The 23,486-nt window shown below is 37.6% G+C and overlaps 1 protein-coding gene across 2 annotated transcripts in view; it reads right to left on the bottom strand.

The window, feature by feature from the left end:
• Nucleotides 1-23,239, bottom strand: part of GLCCI1 (glucocorticoid induced 1) — a 45,088-nt gene extending 21,849 nt beyond the window's left edge. Inside the window, exons 1-3 of one of the 2 annotated variants that reach the window (XM_070730009.1) lie at nt 22,285-22,940; nt 9,295-9,446; nt 5,718-5,777 (exon numbers count right to left, since the gene is read on the bottom strand). In XM_070730009.1, the coding sequence (XP_070586110.1) occupies nt 5,718-5,777; nt 9,295-9,446; nt 22,285-22,849 (777 nt within the window). In that variant the 5' untranslated portion in view covers nt 22,850-22,940. Of the gene's footprint in view, nt 1-5,717; nt 5,778-9,294; nt 9,447-22,284 lie in introns of both variants that reach the window. The other variant, XM_070730010.1, reaches the window with a different exon arrangement.
• Nucleotides 23,240-23,486: the final 247 nt, after the last annotated feature.

The raw sequence follows: 23,486 nt of genomic DNA, 5'->3' as shown, positions 1-23,486 counted from the left end.
TATCATACATAAACACGTACTTAAAAATTTACCATACCTCAAATCTCATAATTCATAACAATAAACTATACAACAGAAAGACTTCCCAACTGAATTCTCATCTTATTTCCTACTTTTCATCTACTGGAGCTGTGAAATTGAAAATGTGACTTACAAAGGCGAGTTGAGCCACATGAACAAAAACGGATGTGGAAAAAAATCAAAATAAAGGTGACTGATTTAGAAAAACACAAGTAATGGAAGGGAAGAAGGAAAAGAGGGAGCAAAATAAATCTATGAAAATGACAGAAAATGAAGTAACATTATCCATGTTAGCTAGTGTATATTTATATTCTTCAATATAATTATTAGATTATATGGAATTGTTTGATATCAGATTAAATCCATGAGCATCCATGAACAAATAAACACAAAAGTTAAATTATAGCAGTTTAACAACTAAGAAGACAGTTTAAAATAAAACTAGATTTAAAGAAATACTTTATGTATTATCAGCACGTTCAGAAATTTTGTTTATAATGTAACATAAAATTGTTTTAGTACACAAAAAACCCCACCTTGTAATCTTATAGTTTCTAAAAGTCCATTAATATTTTCCCAAATAAGATCATTACAATCTCTTAAATTCCTCTGTGTATTACAAATAAACATGTGCAATAATGTATACCAAACCGCAACCACCTTCGCTGATACCTACAAGATAGCTACAACAAAAGTACTTCAATATTTTGTTTTCTGCAGATAATAAAAGGACACCTAAACTTAAAACAAATAACCACAATTACATTGTTATCCAAACAATGAACCACAGTGAAGCATGGAAGCCTTTTTACAAATTGAATTACTTTTGCTCTTTTTTATAACTCTATTAAATGATCAATAGATTGCTCTTGGTTAAAATGGTATATATAAAATATTCCTCCATTCTGGTGGAGGGGTATGAATGTTGTCTGGTGGTGGGCACAAATCACTAAGCACTTGTTGTATTTGTGTGTGTGTTTTATATTTTAAAATCAATTTTAAAAGTTATTTTTAAAAAACTCTATTAAATGATCCAACATAGATGTAGTGGCAATAGGAGGGGAGGGGCATTGGGCTTACCTGATAAGGTGGAGCTAACCTCCAAGAATGGGATGACATTGTCCCTTCAGCCAATGAGGACGGGTTTTGACAAATTGTATATATTTGTCCTCCTGTCTTAATTCCCTCTCTTTTGATAAAGGACAATGGTCAGACTTAGTATGTGGCTTGCAAAGTAAAAAACAAATAAGATAACAATTTGATGTCCTGAAGGCCACATTTGACTAACTGGGCAGGATTGGAGGTTAGCTCCACTCTACAAAAAGAGGTGTATCAGGCACTACTAATAGCCCTTCTCCATAGTAGCTGGAGCTAACCTCCAAGAATGTGACATACCAAAGCAGTCTGTCTGTTGGGAGGGCTAAATGTGGCTGGCTTCCCCAGTCTGTGGTACCAGCATTGGAGAACTCTGAGACCAAACGCCACCTCAGCTAACACAAATACTTCAATTTTGTAGTGGTCGATAAAGGGAGTTTATCCCTCCTGTCAAACCTCCTTGATGGATACTTGAGTGGATCAAGCTGCCGTTGTTGCAACATTATGGATTGAGTGCGCTGTCACTCTGATCGGCTATAGCAAGGACTGCAGGTCATAAACCTTCATAATTATGCTCCACAGCCAGCGCCCCACAGTGGAGGACGCCTTTTAACCCAAGGAAATGGGTTGAAAGGAGATGAAAAATTCCTCTGATCTGCTCAGGGTGGAGTTATGCTTGAAGTACATCTTCAGTGCCTTCTGAACATCGAGCTTGTGCCGCTGTCTCTCTAAGGAGTACAACGGATTGGGCAAAATTGGGTAGGACAATTTCCTGGGCTCTGTGAAAATAAGAGTTTATTTTTGGGACAGAGGTGGGGTCCAGTCAGAGGACTACTCAATCAGAATGTTCAGAGATCCTCCGAATGGAGGTGATCGCCATTAGGAATACCACCTTACAGTTAAAGTGGTGAAGCAAAGTGGTCCTCAAGGGCTCATAGTGGACACCCGTCAGAGATAAGAGAACCTTTGAGAGGTCTCAGGTTGGATACTGACGGATGACAGGAGGACACAAGTTTATAGCTCCTTTCAAGAACCTGTGCAACAGAGAATGGTGAGACAAGGAGTCCAGAGAATCACAGGACAAAACAGAAGAGTTCTACCACCTAACGCTGAAATGTGTTGGGGAAAGAACCTTGTTAAGGCTATGCTGCAGAAATTTGAAGATGTTGATCAATGACGGGCTGCCCATTGCCGGTGCTACCAGTGCTCCTGGAGACGGCGTATCTGACGTGCGTGCATGCATGCCAGTGCAAGATTCAGCTTATGTGCATACAGTAAAATCTTATGCAAGGATGCTTGCATGCATGATTTCACTGATTTTTGCCAATTGCTTCTGTGAATGTGTGAAAGCAAAAAAATGCCTAAAATAGGCAAAATCTCATGTGTGCAAGCATCCTCACAAGAGATTTCCCTTCCTGAGCCTGTGCAGAAGCCAAATCTTTTGCCAGTGTGAACATGCAGCATCAGAAACGCAGAGATGCGACCACATCTCCATTTTTCCAACTGGGACTGCTTACTGGACCATCCATGCAGCAGCCCACTACTGACGTTGATGATAGATACAACAACAGAGGAATATCCCACCTGTGAGCACCAGGAACAAAAAAGTTTCCAAGTGGCCGAATAAATTCTCCCTGTGGACAGCCTCCTAGAGGCCTGGAGAGTCTGAATGGTCTGGAACATCGTGACACCTTAGAATGCACTGCTCAAGTGCCAGGTGGTAAGTTGGTATCACTGGAGATCTGGGTGGATTAACAACCTGGCTGAGTGATGACTCTGTGGGTAGGATTCTCCAACATTGGCAGATGGATAGGGATTTCAGGAACATAAATCAGGCTCTCCTGAGACAGTGAGGGACAAGGAGGAGTACTTCAGCCTTCTCCTCCAAAATCTTCCGGATGTAAGCCAGCTGGCCAGGTGCAGAGGACAGCGTCTGCACCCTCAGTCAGGTATCAAGTGAAATGCCTTTCCAGTTTGGTGTTCTCTGTGGTGGTGAAACGATCTATGACCGGCAGACCAAACCAGCTCACCAGGGCGGGGAAGAGGGATGGATGAAGGCTCTACTCAGCCTGGTGGTACAGCTGAGCCAATTTGCTGTCACACTGGTCACACCAGAGATACTGCACCAAAAGGGATCGAAGGTGGTGTTTTGCTCAAAGACGCAGGTTCTGGCCTCATGCATTAGCTGGTGCGACATGATAACCCCCTGCTGGTTTATATGGGCCTTTTCAGCCACATTGCCTGAAAGCACCAAGACATGCCAACTGGCTAGCAGATGTTTCAGCTGTTAAAATTTTCATAACTTTTGATAGGTTTATATTTAGGCTGTAAAAAATTCCAAGACAGCCATGACAGGTACAATTTTTAAAAATCTACATAATAAACATAATTTAAAAATTCACATAATAAGCATAATAATCTATTCCACTAAAACTAGATTAACGAATGCATTATGACCATACAAAAGTCACCCATGAGAACTGCTAGTCATTTTAGAAACAAAGTAATTTCATTTGCTATCCACTACAAGTATGGGAAGAAAATGTTTGCATTGTTAGAAATTAATAAAAGGATTTTCAAACTGCTCCTTGGTTATACTTTTCCATCACTGATCCATCACTGTAGATTGCAAACAGAATAAAATAAGTTCTATAACAATTATGGGAAACCTTTGAGAAGTGTCAGACAAGATTGATTTGGGGCATGCAGTGTTAGAAAAGTGTTTCCTGTAAGGGTTTCCTGAAAACAGTACATGACAAATCAAAATGATTAACAGTGGGCCTTTTTAAATAAATGAACGAGCTTCTGTAGATCACAAAACATTGGCAACAAGTTGGATTTCACTCTATACTGTAACATGCTATAATTGAGTCTGTGATAATATAATAGTAAAATATTGGTTGGTAAACAGAGGATCTGTTCCATTGGAATTATTTTTGAATCGGTTATAATTCAGTGCCATATACAACTTGCCCAAATTTTATAGAGAAATTTTAATTTGCATTTAATAATTGTGACATATTTATCAAATTTCCATGGCTGCTGATCTCACAAAAAGTGACTCTGATGTACAACAAATAATAAAATAAATGTGATTAATAGAAATAAAAAATAATACTAACATATGAAGAGGGTACAGGAGAGAGAGTGAATGTTAACTATAATAATGGAGCTATATTAGAATATTACCAACCCCTTGGACCTCCATTTTGTTGAAAACAATATAATTAATAAAATATTGTGACGTCAAAATCTCGTCAAATTGGTAGTGGCAAGTGAATTGTCTAAAAAGTCCATTAAATATTACTTTTATACTATGATGCACTCCTTATAATTCATTATTTACAAAAAAGTTGCACTTCTGTATATAAAACCAAACTTTAAGTAGCTCATAAACTTTCTAAAAGATAGGTTGGTAAACCCACAGTAACTGAATTTAAACATGCCTGGGATAAACATATATCCATCGTAAGATAAAATACAGGAAATAGTATAAAGGCAGACTAGATGGACCATGAGGTCTTTTTCCCTATTTAAAGATATCTGACTGCAAAGTAACTTTTTTTTAAAAAAAATGGAGAGATTACATATCAATGTGCTGCTGAATCTTCAACTGTATCTTACTTTGCAGAGGGATAAAGAAGGGGTAGAGTCAGTTTGTTGTAGTTACAGGCTAGAAACTGAAATACCATGAGACCATGAGTTCTAAGCCGATTTTAGGCACAAAGCCATTTTAGTGATCTTGCACTTAGCCTTGGAATGGATGCAATGGCAAACTACTTCTTTAAAATTCTGAAAACAGAAGATTCTGTATTACGTTAGGAGCATGAATGAGTTATGCTGTCATCTTTCTAAACCACTGTTTTGTTTCTATAACTTCTGTGGCTAGCTCTCATGATGCATGGAATGTGGAAGAATGTTGTCAATTTTGATATAAGCTTTTCTGATTTACTTACTGGTTGCAGAACAGGATTTCGAGGAGGATATTTTTGTAGAGCTGTGTTTTTCTGCATATTTATAGATTTAAATTATAAGTACAATATTATATTTAGCTATAGCACAATGGACTTTTTGTTAAGATCTTTATTATAAACAAAAATCAAATTCCTTAGCAATGAATAACTTTTGCCCTGAGTTTTATCTTTCCAGAGGCAAGTCACACATGCTGGTGTTAAAATGTCTGCTAAAGTAGGTGCTAAAGGGGAAAGTGTAGCTGAACAATTAGCTCTGTTGACTGAATGCCTTGGGAAGTCTATTTAATTACTGAAGAAAATCTATGTTTGTAACTGAAGATTGGATTCTGATTTAATTCTATGTTATAAGGATTTGTTTAAAAATAATTCAAACAAGGATTGTTCTGAATCCATGACTTTTTCTGCAAGTTTGAATTTTGTGCTCCTCAGTTACTGAACTGTCAATTATTTCACTCATCAAAGGCAATGAATAGGATATATGTCCCAATGTTACAAAAAATGTCTGCATATGGCATGTTTTCATATCCTCCTGGAAGAAAGAATGGACAGTTTTGTTTGGCACAGAAATACAGGTTTAGCATAATTTCTGTACAAATTGGAGCATATAAAATTTTATTTATTACCTACCAAAATATCAATAGTCCAAAGAATTAATCTGCAATGTGTATTCCATAACTCACCAAGAACCTGGAATAGCAAATAATCAAACAGTAAAGTTATGTAGGGGGTTCATTTCTAATTTTTTTTTAAATTCTACATAGGAAGCCATTTAAAAAGGACATACATACTGTCTACTGTAGCTGGCAGGATTATTCCTATTAGCCTAGCTTGGGAATGGGGAACCTATAGCTCTCCTGATGATGTTGAACTTCAAACTGCAGTTGCACTAGCCACTAACATTCTCATCTTAACTGAAAATACAAAAGACTAGTAATAATTTTTGAATGTAAACTAAAGTCTTCACTATTGAGCTATGTATTCTCTCCAAATCTGAAACTTAATTCAAAACTGGTTTCAGGACCAGTCATAGCATAGAAACAGCTTTGGTCATGCTGATGGATGATCTCTGGCAGGCCTGGGATAGGGGTCATTCCTATATCTTGGTGCTTCTTGACCTCTCAGTGGTCTTCAATACCATTGATCATAGTATTCTTCTGCGATGGCTGAAGGGGTTGGGAGTGGGAGGCACCATTTTACGGTGGTTCTTCTCCTATCTCTCTGATCATTTGCAGTCAATGTTAGTAGGGGGTCAGAGGTCCACACCTCAGTCCCTACTTGTGAGGTGCCACAAGGATCTGCCCTCTTCCCCCTACTATTTAACATTTATATGAAACTGTTGGATGAGATTATCCAACGGCTTGGGGTGAGGTATCATCAGTATGCTGATGATACCCAGTTATACATCTCCATCCTATGCCAATTCAGTGAAGCAGTGGATGTGATGGGCTGGTGCCTGGAAGCTATAAGGATCTGGATAGGAGGTAACAAGCTCAAGCTCAACCCAGACAAGACCAAATGGCTATGGGCATTTCCTCCTAAGGATCACTCTATCTGTCCCTCCATTGTTCAGGGTGGGGGGCATTGACCCCCTCAGACAGGGTCCGCAACTTGGCTGCCCTCCTAGATCCACAGATGAGCCTTGATCACCATCTCTCAGCTATGGCCAGAAAGATCTTTGCCCAGGTTCACCTGGTATATCAGTTGCGGCCCTATTTGGACGAGGAGGCTTTACCCATATGCCCTCATCACCTCCCATCTTGATTATTGCAATGCGCTCTACATGGTTGTACCCATGAAGAATATTTGGAGACTGCAAGTAGTCCAGAATGCAATCACGCGAGCTATTATGGGTGTACCCCGGTACACCCATATAACACCAATGCTCCGTGAGCTGCACTGGCTACCCACTAGTCTCCGGTTACAATTTATCTATAAAGCCCTATATGGCTTAGGGGCAGACTATCTACGGGACCGTCTCCTGCCGCATACCTCCCAGAAACCAATAAGATCACACAGGGTTTGCCTCCTCCAGATCCTGTCAACTAAGCAATGCAGGTTGGCAGGGCCGTAGGAGAGGGCTTTCTCTGTGGCTGCTCTGGCTCTATGGAACCAACCCCCCCCCCCCAAATATATGTACTGTTTCCACCCTACTGGCCTTTTGAAAGGCTACAAAGACCTGGCTTTGCCAGCAAGCCTGGGGATCATGAATTTGACATCTGTCATGGCCAAATTATAGTGAATGGTATGAATGTGTGTTGATTGGTTTGTTTGAGTTGTGGGTTTTTTTAACTGGGGTTTATAATTTTAGATATTTATATTTGACTTCTTTTTATAATATTTCTACCTTTTTATGTTGTAAGCCACCCTGAGTCCTTCGGGATTGGATGACATAGAAGTCTAATTTATTTATTGATAGATAGATAGATAGATAGATAGATAGATAGATAGATAGATAGATAGATAGATAGATAGATAGATAGATAGATAGATAGATAGACAGACAGACAGACAGACAGACAGACAGACAGACAGACAGACAGACAGACAGACAGACAGACCTGAATTCTAATAATAGCAGCAGTAATAATGATGCAATGGTTACAATACATCTGTAGCTGTAACAAACAAATCAGTAATGAAAAATGAATGTGTCTTTCTCTTGAGTAAGCTGGCCAGAGTCATTGACTATTGAATGGAGTACAATTTTAATAAATTATTTACTGTAATACTGTTTTTAACTCAACACTGTCAGCTATTATCAAGACAATATCAAATAATCCATAATCAGATTCAAAAGTCAAGACAAAGATATAAGATTGGATAGTCTCAAACATTCCAGTACTAATAAAAGTTAAATATTGCAGTATCATCAGAAACTAATTTTCTTTATGGAGATATTTTGTATTTTTAAAATGAGAAAAGATCTACAACAATTTCAGTTCATCTTAACAATAGTTTTTCTATCTAAGTTGACCAATCTGTTACATATCAGAAATTTCAGATGCTACTCTGCCCAATCACTCTATGGATACCAGCTTCACCCTTCAGTATAATTGTGCCATGTGCTATTAAGATTCAAAGATCTACTTCACTTGCAAGTGTAGTGCCAAACCATTCAGTCCCCAAAACATGCAATATTCTACATGTTGTCATGTGGAAACAAACTATACTTTCGCTGCCCACATTTTGTTGTTCAATATAAAATGGTAGGGATTGAAGATCTGTACTGTCTACATTTTGTGCATAGCTAAATATATCCATACTTACTTCTTGAAAGAAATGTTTAGGTACTATTTGATTTAAATTAGTTTTCATACTGAGGTTAAGAAATGATTTTAATATTATGTGTTTCCTAAAATTGTGAATATTAATGATCTTCAAAATGATAATCTGGGAATGAAAATTCATATATACTCTAAAATATTTTGTTTACTTCAGTCCAAACAATTTCTGAGGCTGCTTGGCAGATTTAGCAAGCAAAGACTGAGTTGAAAGTATTTTTAAAAATTTTGGAGTAGTCTGCCCCCAAAGCAGGTCTGCTTTATCCAGATCATCGTCTTTGGATCATCTCAAAATATTCTGAAACAGTATGGTCTGTAGAGGAATGCTATAGAATGTTCCATTTTAAGACTGAAAAATTGCGGATTCCTAATGGATAGTTTTAAAGTTTTAAAGAAAAAAGCAAAAATACATGCCTATTTTCTTAATAAGATTTTAAAATGACAGCAAAAATATAATGATTTAAACCAGCCTTTCTTAAACACTTTATTCTACAAAAATCATTTTTGGGTCATAGGAAATCCCTGCATAAAAATCATAAATATAAAAACTTCAAAATACATTTCCCTTCTAACCTCACAATCCACATTTTACAAATCTGCAGTCCAGATTTTAAAATGTAAGGGGTAACACTGCATAGCAAATATGCAAACACCATGGTTTGTTTTGTGGTTTATTTTTAATAATAGTCCCTTCACATAACCCTGTAACAGAACCCTGGCTACCATGTTTTCTAAATTCAAAAATGGTCTCTTCTCATGACAACAATAAACTTAAATAATAGTATGCACTTTCAAAATGTACTTTTATTTATCTTCCATACTATTATTTTTTTTAAAAAGAACATATCAACTGACTACATATATCTTTCATTATTAGACTGTAGACAGCAATTAAGTAGCAGTGGCAAGCTTTTCAAACTTACCTGAGTAGATTTGTCCTTCATGCATGAAGGATAATGTATATGAGGATCTCGTGGCCACTGTCCTGTGAGGTAAGGTCCTGTTATTGTATCCAATGAAGAGGTCCGTCTTATAGTATTAGATGCTCTAATTTGCTGGGCTTTTGGCTTGTCCACTGAAACAAAAACATGTTACGTGCAAGATTATAAATATAGGGTTATAGTTTTCCATCCTGTTTTCAGTGTAACGATATATACAAAAGATCAATGAATTAGCAACAATCGCTTTCATTTACAATTTCATTCTACATTTCTTTCTCAAGAAAAGAATTCCAGCAATTAGAAGTACTATTATGACAGAAGAAATATGCATGCTACAATCAGACTATGAATAAGATAAAATAGGTAACTTGAGTTTCTTTATTCATCCTTATATTTTTTAGATACTTCTATTTAAAAATCCAAGCTACTATTATATTTATTTTGAGCAGACATTTTGATAAACAGTAGTTGAACAAATAAACCAAGCCATGTTTTATTAGAGAAAATAACTATTCTACATGCATGGCTACATGCATGGGTCTATGCTACAGTAATATTAAAAAGTCTGTAAATATTTCTGTATAAATTATTATTATTATTATTATTATTATTATTATTATTATTATTATTATTATTATTATTTATTGGATTTGTATGCCGCCCCTCTCTGGAGACTCGAAATATGACCTAAAACACAGTGTCTATTCCATATAAGCCTTACAATTAAATAAAGAGAACCTAATTAATACATGCACCAAAAGTATTACACTTACTCATTTATTTATTGAGAACAATAATCTCAAACTATTTGCGTGTAGCAAAATTATATGAGACTTTGCTTTCAGTAATTGTTATGCTCTTTTGGCAGCAAACCTGCAACAAAATGTTTATGGTAACCATTAATTAGTCCTGCATATGGGCTTAGAGGCTTAGAGGCTTTTTGGTCCATGCCTCCTTATTAGACAGCATCAAGGTAGGCTTCTTTACATGGACCTTCTGCTATTGGTCCTAGCATGACACTTCTAATAGGATTAATGCCCAAACTTTGATGTGGCCATTCCAAACATTAACTTTCTTTTTTCTTAACGATGCATTGATACTACAACTTGTGTGTTTTGAATAATTGTCTCACTACATAACCCACTTTTTGTTCAGCTTCAGTTCATGGACAGATATCCTGTCCGGGGTGGGTTCCACTTTACCTCACTGCTGGTTTGCTCCCTCCTGCGCTGCATGGGCGCGCCGCAGTAACGAAAAATCTGGGGTTAAAAAAAAAAGCCAAAGCCAAAAAAAAAAAGATGGGAGACTACATCCACAATGCTGGAACTCAGCTTCTGTGCATGCTCAGAAGGAAAACAGTTTTTTTAAAAAAATTGGGGGTGCCCACAGACCAGCACTGACTGATCTGGCTCGGTGATGTCATCAGCAGGCTGCTACTGGTTCGGGCAAACTGATTCAACTGGGAGGAACCTACCCCTGACCCTGACAATTTCCTGTAGAATTTGCTGGTACAATTCATTATTCATAGCTCCACCAAAGATATGGTTGCTCTATGTCAGAGGAAGCTAAGCAGGCCCAAATTAAAATAATGCCAGAACCACCCTCCATTCACAGAACGTTCTTACAACAGCTTTCTGCTTTATGCACATGGCCGTCTGCGGCAGTTGGGCAGCAATGTTATTTTTGTAGAATAGTGATTTTTTCCTGTAATTGTGCCATGTTATTCTTCTGATAGTGTCTAATAGTCTAACATTTGCCTATGAAAAAAATGCATTTCAAAAGTTACCATGAGCTTCTTTGAGCCCTCCTAGAACATTACACAACTTGCCCTTATATGATTTTGGTTGGTCAGTCACTTCCAGGGAGAGTAAAAAGGCATTGCATTGGCTCCATCTGTACATGATTTGCCAAAAAGTGAAATGGCGGAGTCCAATTCCAGTCAAATAGTTCTTTAATTTTTTCTAATCTTCTGAGTATCAACAACTGTTTTCAGTTGTTTGCAGAAATTTCTTAACTTAGATCTCTGACACATTTCCACATACATATTTTATGAAAATCAAACCTGAATAGCGAATTCCAAAAACTATGATCTTGCAGAAAATAATTAATTTTCTATTAATTGCAACATGATTCTAATTTCTCCTCTGAATGTGTCCTAGAGGCTTATATATTTTTAATCTTAGAAATTAAAAAACTTTTAAGCACCACAAAAAAATATACAAAAATATTTTGAACAACAATTTTGTTTCCAAAGTTATGACAGTTGTGATAGCCTCTCTCTGTGTGTATGTGTATGTTTTATATATGTGTGTGTGCGCGCGCCAAAATCACCTGGCTTGTCCAGATTTATCATCGCAATATCTTAATTTTCGTTATCTTTGCAATTTTGTGAGGTTGTTTAAGCTCTACTTTGGCAAAAAAAAAATGTTTTGAAAAATCTGACTTAAATTCAAAATGAAGCAATTTGTTTTTATCCATTTTATCCACTACATAATCTAATAGTCTTTTAACAGTATATATACCATATATGTAATCAAGTGCTTTGTTAGGAGAAAAATGATTGTATGATTAAAAAATAACCATATGATATATAACTAAAATTTGGGGAGAACGAAAAAATTAAAACAAAAATCAGAATACAGCTTCATATAGCTTCATAATATGAATCAGACAACTATAATGTTCTTGCATATAATAATACGGCAATTTTTAAACCTTTTTTTTTTTACGGTCTCCTACTTTCTCCACATGTGAGGTACCAGCATTCAAGATGAGCTATCCTTGTCCACTCAGAAAGAGGACTGAGTCTGTCTTTTTATGCCAAGATCCTCCCTGTTAAGATCCAGTTTCGACTCAGTCCTCAGCAGAACACTGCTCCCATCCTGAATACTAGTCTCTTGGATCGAAACTGCAAAGATTTCACTTGAGTGAGTTTAGAGCTTCTCGTTGATCATCCAGAAAGCCTGAAGATTTGGCATAGGAGAGTTAAATAACAGGAGCTCTGGCTCCGCTTTCACTGCAGCACGAGTGACATTGCTGCATCCACTAGTCACCTCAGCCTCTCGCTCTAGGGACATGGTTGTGAGGGCTCACCACCTTCCAGCCATTCCCCTACCCGCCAAACCGAGGGAGAATCGGGTCCATTCAGGAGTTCCCTTCCATTTAAGTTGTCTGCTTGTGGGTCTCCCACGTTACCTTTTTACAAGCTGCATGCTTGTAAAGTTGAGTTTACAACTCAAACTTGATCAGTGCCCAGTTTATTTATTATTTATTTATTGGATTTGTATGCCGCCCCTCTCCTGGACTCGGGGTGGCTCACAACAAACAGAATACATCATAAAACAATTTGACCCAATTAATAACAGTTAAAAGACTTAAAAAACATCCTAAAAACTTAAAAACATTCAATTCTCATTCACTCAATCCATAGATTATTCTAAACGCATTCGTTAGTCGGGGGGGAGAGATCTAATGGCCCCAAGCCTGACGGCAAAGATGAGTCTTCAAACTTTTTTGGAAAGCCGACTCTGCATTCCAATTGGAGTCAAGACCAGTCCGGATCTGAGCGTTTTAAATGCCTCAGCACTACCCTGCAAGGGCTCCCCACCTCTCCCCTGATTAAGGAGGGAGCGAGTCACCCTAAACAGGGCGGCTGGGCGGGATTCCGCAATCAGACCGATATTGTAGGCACGTCTTGTTGACCTGATTGCCACTTTGTAAATCTTAATATGAACTTTTATAAGTGTTCAGTCAGATTCTGATCTGGTTTTCTTCCAACGCGTCTCTAGACTTCTCTTCTGCCGTTAAGCAGTAACAAGCTGAGCCCAGGTTCCAGATTTCGCTTTTCACCAGTTCCCCGGGTTGAGTCAATGGGGCCGGAACAAGGGACCACTTTCAAGCAGCGGTCCCTTTCCCCCTGGGAGCGCCCTACCCCATGTCTCCCGACATATCTGCCTCTCCCCAGCAAAACTGGAATACTTCGGCCGTCGTCCACCCCAGAGATAGGCCCCCACATTCCTTCTGCTCTCAACCCTTCCATTCATCTCATTCATTATACAATTCAAACTTCAGTCATCTCCAAACATTCAAAATTAGTCTTCCATAAAATCAAATTAATCACTAAAATACAATAAAAGTATGCAATTTAAAACTATACGCTAATCTATCAATCTATCACATTCATACATATAGTTCTAATTTAATTAAACACTAAAAATTAAATAATTAAATAATTAGTTAATTAATTGTAAATTCCTATACCATAAGAATATATAAAAAGTAAAATACATTTAATACATTTAAATATATAAATGCTCCTAGATAATCCAACAATGCTATAGGCAGTCTTAAAATTTTATAACATTACTAAATATTACAAAACACATTAGAAAAATATGTAAAATATGTAAAAAATATAAAGAGACCAAGCGGACCCTTAGTCTTTAGGGAAAGTCACATATTCTAAATATGTCCATAAGAATTGCATTTCATTGAGTCTTATCTCCTCCTCCTCTTAAAATTAAGAAGAGGAAATATAAAAGGGAGAAATATCAAGGACATAGTCTTTCTGGCCCAGGAGAAGCTACAACTACTTCTCAGAATTGAAGAACTGCCAGAGGGTGAATAGTATAATAAAAATAACGGCTCACTTCCAACAAACACAGCGTCGGCCTTATCAACTTGGATGTTTAGCTCTCACCGGCCTCAGCATTTGGATCACTCGCCCGATTTCTCACTCAACTTGTCCATTGTTTCACCTCTCTGCTGTTTCCAGTCTGGCCAGGAACTATGATATTGATCTCTCTCGCCAGCCTCTGTATCAGATGGTATCGGGCATTGGCGTTGGCCTCTCTCACCGGCCTCTGCATCACATGGCATCGGTCTTCGCATCATGTGGTGTTAGGGTTGGGTGTTGATGTCGGCCTCTCTCACCGACCTCCACGTCTTGGGGCACTAGGCTTCGCGTCTTAGGGTGCTGGGTTCTGGCATCGGCCTCTCTCACCGGCCTCCGCGTCTTGGAGCTCTGGGCTCTGGCCTCTCTCACCGGTCTCTGTGTTATGTGGCAACAGCTTCTTTGGCGTCGGCCTCTCTCACCGGCCTCCGCATCGTGTGGTGTTAGGCTTGCAGATGGGCTTCACATTCAGTGCTCAATTCCATTGGAGCTTTCTTGGGTGGGCTTGCCTGCTCTTTTGCACGACTGCAGCCAATAACTGAACTTATCAGTTGGAATGACCATTTTAGAGGGTAATTGGTGTGCTACTCCCAAAATGACCAATAAGGCCCCTTTGAGGGACACGTCTGGTGGCAAGCAGCTTAAGAAATCTAACCAACCGATTGCAGATGATGACCAAGCACACCCTTCGGGGCAGAGGACGTCCAAACATCATTGTGCCCACTCTGCCACCTCCAAGGCAGAGGAAAAAGAGGAACAACACAGGTACAAGGTCCTGCAGAAGATTTTTGAAAAGTTTCCAAAAGAACAGCAGTGGCTTCCGATAGTAGAATTGTATGCATTTTGCAGGCTAAACTATCTATAAATTGGAAAAAAAATCACAAAAGGGCTTCTATGAGCAAAATAAACCAATAAGCATTATTTTTATTTTTATTTTCATTTCATTGTGTGCAGAAATGCTCAACCTAGTTTCCAAGGGAAAGAAGTTTTCAAATTGACCATATATAAGCACACTTTATTTATTTATTTATTTATTTATTAGTCAGATTCGTATGCCGCCCCTCTCCGCAGACTCGGGGCGGCTCACAGCAACAATAATACAATGTAAACAAATCTAATCTAATTTAAGTTAATTTTAAAAAAATAAAGAATTTTCGGTTCGAGTCGCACAGACTCGAAAACAGTGCAAGTGTGACTTTTTTTGCCCAGCAAAAACTAAGCCCCCCACCCCCAAAAAAAATTCTCATAGAGAGAACCCCTGAAATGATGAAAAGTCATGAAATTTCAAGTTTCAGAAATGCAGGGAAATTTTTTTTACAGGGTCTCAAACTTCGATTTCGAATCTCACAGACTCGAAACATAACAGCAGGGTTAAATCATTGAGCCAGCTCGCAGTCGGCAGAACTAGCCTGCAATACTGCATTCTAACTACTGTGCCACCACAAAATAATACTAGTTATATGTAAGGAAAGAAGTAAACTGTGCTAAAAATTCTTGTTCAAAATAGAAAAACAAAACAGAAATGTTATAATTATCTATTGTCTAACTCTAAAGCCTAAATTGAAATGTAAGACACATTTCTTCCCCTGTCTTGGGCTATGAGATTTTGGTGAATTAAAGGCAGAGATATGCACATTAATATTGTCCATGTTCCAAGTTTCTTAAACCTTTCAAGATATTTTTAACTTGGATAAAATCTATTCTCTTTCTTCACAATCTAAAGATTTTGTGGAGTGATAACTAAGAAAGGAGAAAAGGACCATAAAAATTTCAATATTTTTAGGAAGGAGAACAAAATATATTTTCGGTTTTAGGACTAGGAAAGTTTCTATTTTTCTTTCCTTTGTGAAAGGCAATAGGCATATTCAATCCTGATCAGGTCGCCCCCCCCCCCAAAAAAAAGACTGCCAACAATTCTTTTTATAGCTACCACCCTTCCTGCTGAGCATGTAAAAATCACATTTGTTTCAAGTTCAGGATTCAAAAAGTGACGACTGTAGTTTCCAAAGGTTTTTTTTAATTGTAATGAGGGGAAAGATATTTTCATTTACTTAAATAATATCCATAATGAAACTATCATTATTATAGTCTATATCAGGAGTCCATAATCTTTTGGACTTCAGGTCATAATTTTAAATCCCACAGACCACCAAATTCATAATTTTAAACCCTGCAGACCACTAATATGATTTTTTTTTTAATCATATTTGTAAAATAATTATCAGTGAACTTCTATTCTATTAATGGACCTACTTAATGCAACAAAATTATGTTTATTTAATTATAAAAAAATTGTAAATACTTATTAAATTGTAACAAAATCTTTAACAAACTTAGTGTAATTATTACAAAATAATTGAAGCTTATTTGAAGGTGGTCCCATATTCCAGAGCTATAGGTGTTGTCCCTTCCATCCCCCCATCCCTCTTCCCTAGTTTCCTTTCCTTCTTTCCTTTCTTTTTCTTTCCTTTCCTCTTCTTACTTTCCTTTTTTCCTTTCCTTTCTTTCCTTTTCCAGCACCCGGGGGAAGGAACTGCTTTGGGATGACTAAAGAGCTAGACCTGTGACTACCATAGATCTGGAATAGGAGACTGTCCCGTGGTAGGACTGGAAATCTCCGCTATAGGGGGTGGCATGTTCAATGTGCAACTTTGCAGGCGGTGAAAAGTGCAAAACAGGAGCACAGACCTTACTGCTGTTGTGGTGGGGAAGGGTTGCGATGGCTGGAAGCTGTTGAAGCAAAGCGCAGCATCAGCATTCTGCCTTGGTATACAGTGTTCCCTCAATTTTCGCGGGTTCGAACTTCGCGAATAGCCTATACCACGGTTTTTCAAAAAATATTAATTAAAAAATATTCCGCAGTTTTTTTCTATACCACTTTTTTTCTGCCCGATGATGTCATACGTCATCACCAAACAGCCAGTGGTGCAATGCAGCCCTTATCTCCTATCACTTTGGACTCAAGAGAGGTAAACGGAATCTGGTCTAGGGAGCAGCCGGAGTCTGCTGTCCACTGCGGATGCTAGCTCGGCCCCTTGTAAACTCTTGTCTCTCAAGGAGTCCAGCTGAAGTTTCTTGTGCCGCTTCTGTGAGTACTTCTCAAAAAATGAGAGTTTGCAGGGGGCCAAGCTAGTGTCCACAATAGACAGCAAGCTCTGGCTGCTCCCTGGACTGGACACCGTTTACCGCTCTGAGTCCCAAATAACAGGAGACTAGAGTTGCCTTGTGCCAACAGCTGGTGCAAATATACAGAATGCTGCACAAATTCTGATGCTGCATTACAGCAGAGAAAAGGAACTGGGGAGAATCTAGCAGGGGCTTTGCCTTAGGCCTTCCACCTGGAAGCCTTGCAGAAGGAAAGATGTAGTCCCAGAATGTGGCTGAACCTCCCCACCACAAGGAAGCTGTTCAGCTGATCATGGCAAGTCCTTGGTCTTATCTTCCTGTTTCAGCTTGTGTGACTCACACCACTATACTCAAGGTGAGGTTTGTGCTCAGACATAAGAGAGGGGGCTGGCGTGTGGGCGGGGTGATGTTGGGTAGTGCAGCCTTATGTTTCTGTGTGCAGACTGGATTAATTGCTTTCAGCCATATCCAGTCCAGGGACCAAGATTTCTCCACAGACCACAAAAAATTTATCACGGATCGCCAGTGGTCTGCGGACCACAAGTTGGTGCCTGTGGTCTATATAACAATTAAGGTTAAACTAAATAAGCTAGGTTAACAGTCTAATTGTTTGAATTTCTACTGCCTAGATTTCTACAACAACCGAGCCACAAACTAAACAATTATATTTTAAGTTTACAAGTTGCAAAAACCCAACTAGAGTACTTTTTGCATCTGTAATTTGTCTATGTAGTCAGCATAGAGACAAGTACTACAGTATGTCTACTTGAAAATTTATGTGGCTAATTTATGTGGCAAACATATCTAACTAATAAGGCATACTTTTGTAAGCAACCATCCTACCAGACTACCACTGATCTGTTTGAACTTTAAATCTAGTCTCTGGAATATGAGCTTTAGAATCATTTAGATCAACTTGATAACTGGGTTAAGAATGCAAAATTATTTGTTAGTTTACAATTATCTGTATCCCATAGATGTTAACAATGTGCACATACAAAATTGGACGATACTGACAAAGCAGTATGTGTAAGAATACAGTAAAATTTCATTTAAACTACTAACATAAAGATATTATTATTATTATTATTATTATTATTATTATTATTATTATTATTAATTAGACATCTATGCCGCCCCTCTTAGTATTTCAGTATAAGTTTTCAATATTTAAAAAATAAGGATTATTTTGTGAGGCTCAATAACATGAATCAAAGAACTTTAATAATCTTTAGACTTGGACAGCTTTGCTGAAATATGATAATATATTCACAATATTTGAATTTAGGTATTTTAATATCTTTAATATCAGATTTAATATCCAAGTTTTAAATCTGATTAAAATATCAATTTCACTGACATATCCACTATTTCTTTAAAATTGAAAAATATTTCAGCAACACTATATTGGAGAAGTACAGTATCAGTATTTAGGGGGGAAATACCAAACTAATATTAAAGTTGTTTGTATTTTGGCAAGAGTAGTTTAAATTAAGGGATATAATTAATTTTATTACGTCTAAAATTTGTATACTACAGTACTATATAGAAATTCTCCCTGTCCACACAACGAGCGACAAAATACACTTAGAATTCATAACCTCATAAACATAAATTTAGAAACAATCTGGTATTGTTGCATTTCAAGGCATTGGGTCATCAAGTATATCAGAAAGAGTTCACTATGTCATATAATATGAAATCAAATATAAAACCAATTATAAATTTCAGTTTTTACTATAGGCTCATTATTTATGACTCAAATTAATTTCCTTTCATCTTTATATATTAGATTGGCCAAAAGTATGGAGTGATGAAAAAAGCTTATGGGGTATGTTCTAGGCCTCAATACAATCAGAGAATCAAATTGCTCTTAAAATGTTGGCAACAGTTCATTAGAAGTTTGTTAAAAAATTGATCATTATAAATGACAAGTTACATGCATTTAAACTATACTGAAGTAATTGCACATTTTAATCACCACTTCCTATTCTGCCATTATAGATTTTGAGACTTTTACACATACGCCTCTACTTAAGAATTTTTCTAGATTAAGAACCGGGAAAAATTGCTTCTTTTTAAGAACGTTTCTACTTAAGAACCTGGTCACAGAACGAATTAAGTTCTTAAGTAGAGGTACCACTGTATTTGAAAAAGGATTTAATTTATTTGGCCTATGATAAAAGGATGAAATGTACTTGTAAGATAGTAATTTTATTTAAAAGAAACCATTTTAGAAGTAGCCTTTCTCACAATTTAAAAGCCATGACTTTTTATAGTATTTGGACAGCCATTATATTAATGGAATGGCAACCAATCCATGCTAGTCAGTTATGTTCTTTGCAATGGTTTACAAATTCCTGCATATTTTTTATTTGTAATATTACCAAAGCATTTTATAAAATATATGCTGTACAGCATGTTTGAATAGAAATAAAGTGAACATTAATTCAATATCATAAAGAAATTCATAAACTGTAAGATACGAGAGATATGTAGTGCTACAAATATACAAGCATAAAATATAAAATGCAATGATGTATAGTTAAGCAGATGAACCAATAAACATGGAAGTTACAATAATATTTTGAAAAAGGTATACATATACATTTAATATGTAATTATACTCTGGCTTGTAAGTTTTTAAAATCAGAATTAGTATTAATTTTGAAGAATTTGAGAGCATCCTAAGGATGAAAAATGAGGGTGGAAGAGAGTGTTCTTAGAGAAAACTGTTTTCATTCAGGCAAGAATGATGTCAGCATCTGCAGTGGCAGCTGCCTGACCTGTGCAAGCTTCCAATCCATAGCATTTTGCAGCTTTCAGAATACTGGCAATTTGTTTACATGTTTGTATGAAAAATTTCAGCTACATTGTAAAAAGATGGAAGAACCATGCAAAAAAGACAAAGACTTTAAGCTTCCTATTATTTAAAAAAGACCACAGATCACTTATATTTTTTTATATATTAATTAAATATCAATGATTACATCCCCATTTTTGCCAATTATTAATATAAATACAAAGTAAGATTCTGAGATGTTTAATAGTTGAAGTATTATCGGTTCCCAACACAGCTAAGGTCCAAAGCAATTCTTAAGCCTCTCAAATATAGATTGCTTTTTCAAATATTACACAGGCCAAAGAGATAATAGCTGAGAAAATAAATTTTAAGAATGGCATTGGTTTTGTATTCAAAGCCAACTGCATATCCCTCAAAGCAATTTTGCAAAGTTTTTTTTAATGTATTTGACTTTGTAGCTTAAACAATGCAACTATTGAATTGTGTAAAGAAAATAATATATTTATCAAATTACAGGAATGGATGAGTAAAACCGGTCAGTTTATGCACTTTTCAATCATTCAGAGCAAACTGAATGAATCATTATTACATGCATTCAGGTATCTGTGTCAGTTATTTCATATAGTTGTACTCTTATTTACCATAAACTGTTGACTGCTATAAACGCTAAAGGCAGAATTATAACATGAAGTCACTTATATATAGTTTAAAGGATTGCTTAATTGAATAGGTTATTTTATTCTTTTAAAAACATTTTAGGAAAGGATTTAAGTCATATATAAGAGTTTTATTTTATCCTGAATAAATATTCTATGAAAATATTTCTCACCATATTATTACTTTTAAAAGTAAATAAATGTTCTTACTGCTTATATTTATCTTATGACCACAGTTTATTTTTAAAAAAACTTGATAAAATAAAGTTTCATTTTTATCAAGTCAGATAGAAATTCCATAAATAATTTCCAAATACTTTTTCTAAATGGATATCAAATACAGATATCCTTTGAGCTATAGTCAAAGAACTATAATATACAGTTTGGTATAATTTTTTAAATCAGCTGTAAATAACTTGTGACGTTCATTTATTTGAAGAATGAATGGGAAGGATTTAAGCCAAGAATTATTACAACTTGCTTCTTTCAATATTACTAAGAGGTTTATTTAATTTGCCATTAAAATTAAATCTAGATCCAGCATTATTACAGATGCAAAAGTATTGAAGATGAAGCATATATAAAATCATTAATAAAACAAGCAATGTATTAATTTGATTCATCTAAATATTGAAAGGAAAGAGGGACAGTTGAACAGTTAAAATAATAACTGTCACTTTGGAAGACTTTAATAATTTATTAGTTTCTGTAACATCTAAATGTATTTTGATTTATATCTGCACTATATTGAGGAATTTAGGTTACAAACTTACATGTTATATTTAAAATGAATAAACAATGAGCACATATTTTAAGATTATAGTCTTCACTAATATTTAGGTTTAATCTACAAAGGGATTATGTTTATACTTTTTAAAGACTTTTTGTACAAACTGCAAACAGCCATATAACCTGTAGGTTTTAGAAATGTAATGTAAAACAATTGTTCTGTTATCACATCCTATGTCTAATAGTATAAATAATTTGCACTTCTATTAAAAGCATTTTATTTTAATTAGCTTTCATATTCCTTATTTCTATAAGTAGAAGCATATATATTTCCAAAGCACATTAAAAACGGAAATTATGTAAAAATATAATTAGTATCATTATTTGGCTTCCTTTAAAGTCCTTTAAGTTCAAGTTGCCTCTTAAAGAAAAGCATTTCAGACACTTAAACAGACTACTCCATAAAAGCAGGAAATCATCATTAAAGTTCTCGATCATAACAACATTGATAAAAATGTCTTTAAAAAGCAAACCACTAACGATTTGCAGCACTCACATCAATATATAATGCATTTGTGTTATTCCAAATTAACCTCCAACATTCTACGTTTTAATTATCAGTATAGTTCCCAGCCCCCATTTACCTATCTATCTAGATTGGATTGGAAACAATGCTTAATTTATGACGTTTAGTTGCCCCATTCTAGAGAGATAAACAGTATTAAAGGAGCAGATAATAAACGAAAACGTGAAGGGGCAAATATTTTTCGGTTTCAGTTGAGAAAACGCTTGTGTTTAGAAATATTCTATTTCTCTTATGAGCTTCCCAACAGTACAACGTACAAAGAAATCACTTGGCAACGTATGCAGAGGGCGGACGTTTGTCAAGTATCGGTAAATTTAAGACTAAGGTGAGGTCTTTGGGAGGACAAGGGAGGTTTCCGTGGGAGTGGGTGGGTTACAGCTCTATTCCGTTTCTGCTTTACCTCTATATATGGGCGAATTGGGGCTCCTTCTCTCAGGTGAGCTGCTCCTCCGCCTGCTGCCGTTGGTGGTGGTAGCAGTGCTGCTGCTGTCAGGCGAGCGCTTCTGCTTTACCTTCACCTTGCTCGGTTCTACCGCCCCGCCCGCTCCCGGCGGGGCAACAACAACGGCGGAGGCGCCGGCAGCAGCAACCGCCAAAGCCAACGGCGAAGTAGAGTTTGGTGGAGGCGAATTGCCGCTGCTCCCTCCGCCTCCTCCCACTCCGCCTCGCGGTCCTCCTGGACCGGTATTACTCCCCACGGAGGCTGAAGAGGTCGGCAAGCGAGTCGGGCTCTGCTGATTTCCCCTCAGGAGCTGGAAAGGGACGGTGGCGCGGATCGGTTGGAGCAGCCGGCTAGTCCCAGCGCCGCCACCGGGGGCGCTTCCAACGCCGTTTCCTCCTCCGCCAGACCCATTACTACCGACCGAAACCCCGGCGTTACCGCTGGTTGGGGACCCGGCAGCGCCACGGCGCATCCTCTGCGAGGGCTGGTGGTGAGGAGGGGTCTGCGAGGAAGAGCTGGACATGGCGGCGCTCCGAAGGAGAAAGAAACAAGGAAGGTTTCTCCCCTGAATCCCTCACGCGCGAACACGCCCTCTGGGAGAGGGCACTGCAAGAGGCCGAGACTCGAGCGTTCAGCGACGTGTTTATCGCCGCGATGTGGCCATGACTGCCTGCCTCGGCAGCTTAACCCCTCGCGGCTTACATCGTCCATGGACAAGGCGGCCACTACTGGAGATGAGGAGGAGGAGCAGCAGCGGCGACGAAGTGGGCGGGCAGTATAAGACTCGGGCTCCTGCCTGACTAAAAACTCAAGACCGCACCTCCGGCCCACCACCTATTCAGCCGCCCCCCTTCCCTCCAGCTCCGCTGTCCTCCTAAATACCCACCGCAGGTTCCACCACCCTGCCTGTGACGAACAGGGGGTACCCAGTGTTGCGGGCATTGGGCACCCGGCCGCCGTTCATTCGTGTCTGATTGGTCAGAATCTCCGAAAGGCAGCGTATCTAACCAACCCCTGCCTTCCACTTTACCTGTAGGTGGAGAAGAGGACGAGAGGGAGAGGGTGGTAGCTGAAAGCCGCTTTGTGTACGGACGTCTAGGCGCGAGGGGGGGGCGGTGGGTAGGGCAGTTTTATTTTATTTATTTATTTTTATTTGTTTA

Source organism: Erythrolamprus reginae, chromosome Z (genome assembly GCF_031021105.1).
Source record: "Erythrolamprus reginae isolate rEryReg1 chromosome Z, rEryReg1.hap1, whole genome shotgun sequence".
In the NCBI taxonomy this organism is placed as follows: Eukaryota; Metazoa; Chordata; class Lepidosauria; order Squamata; family Dipsadidae; genus Erythrolamprus; species Erythrolamprus reginae.
Note: the sequence above shows the minus strand (reverse complement) of the source record. Positions and strands in the feature narration are given on the sequence as shown.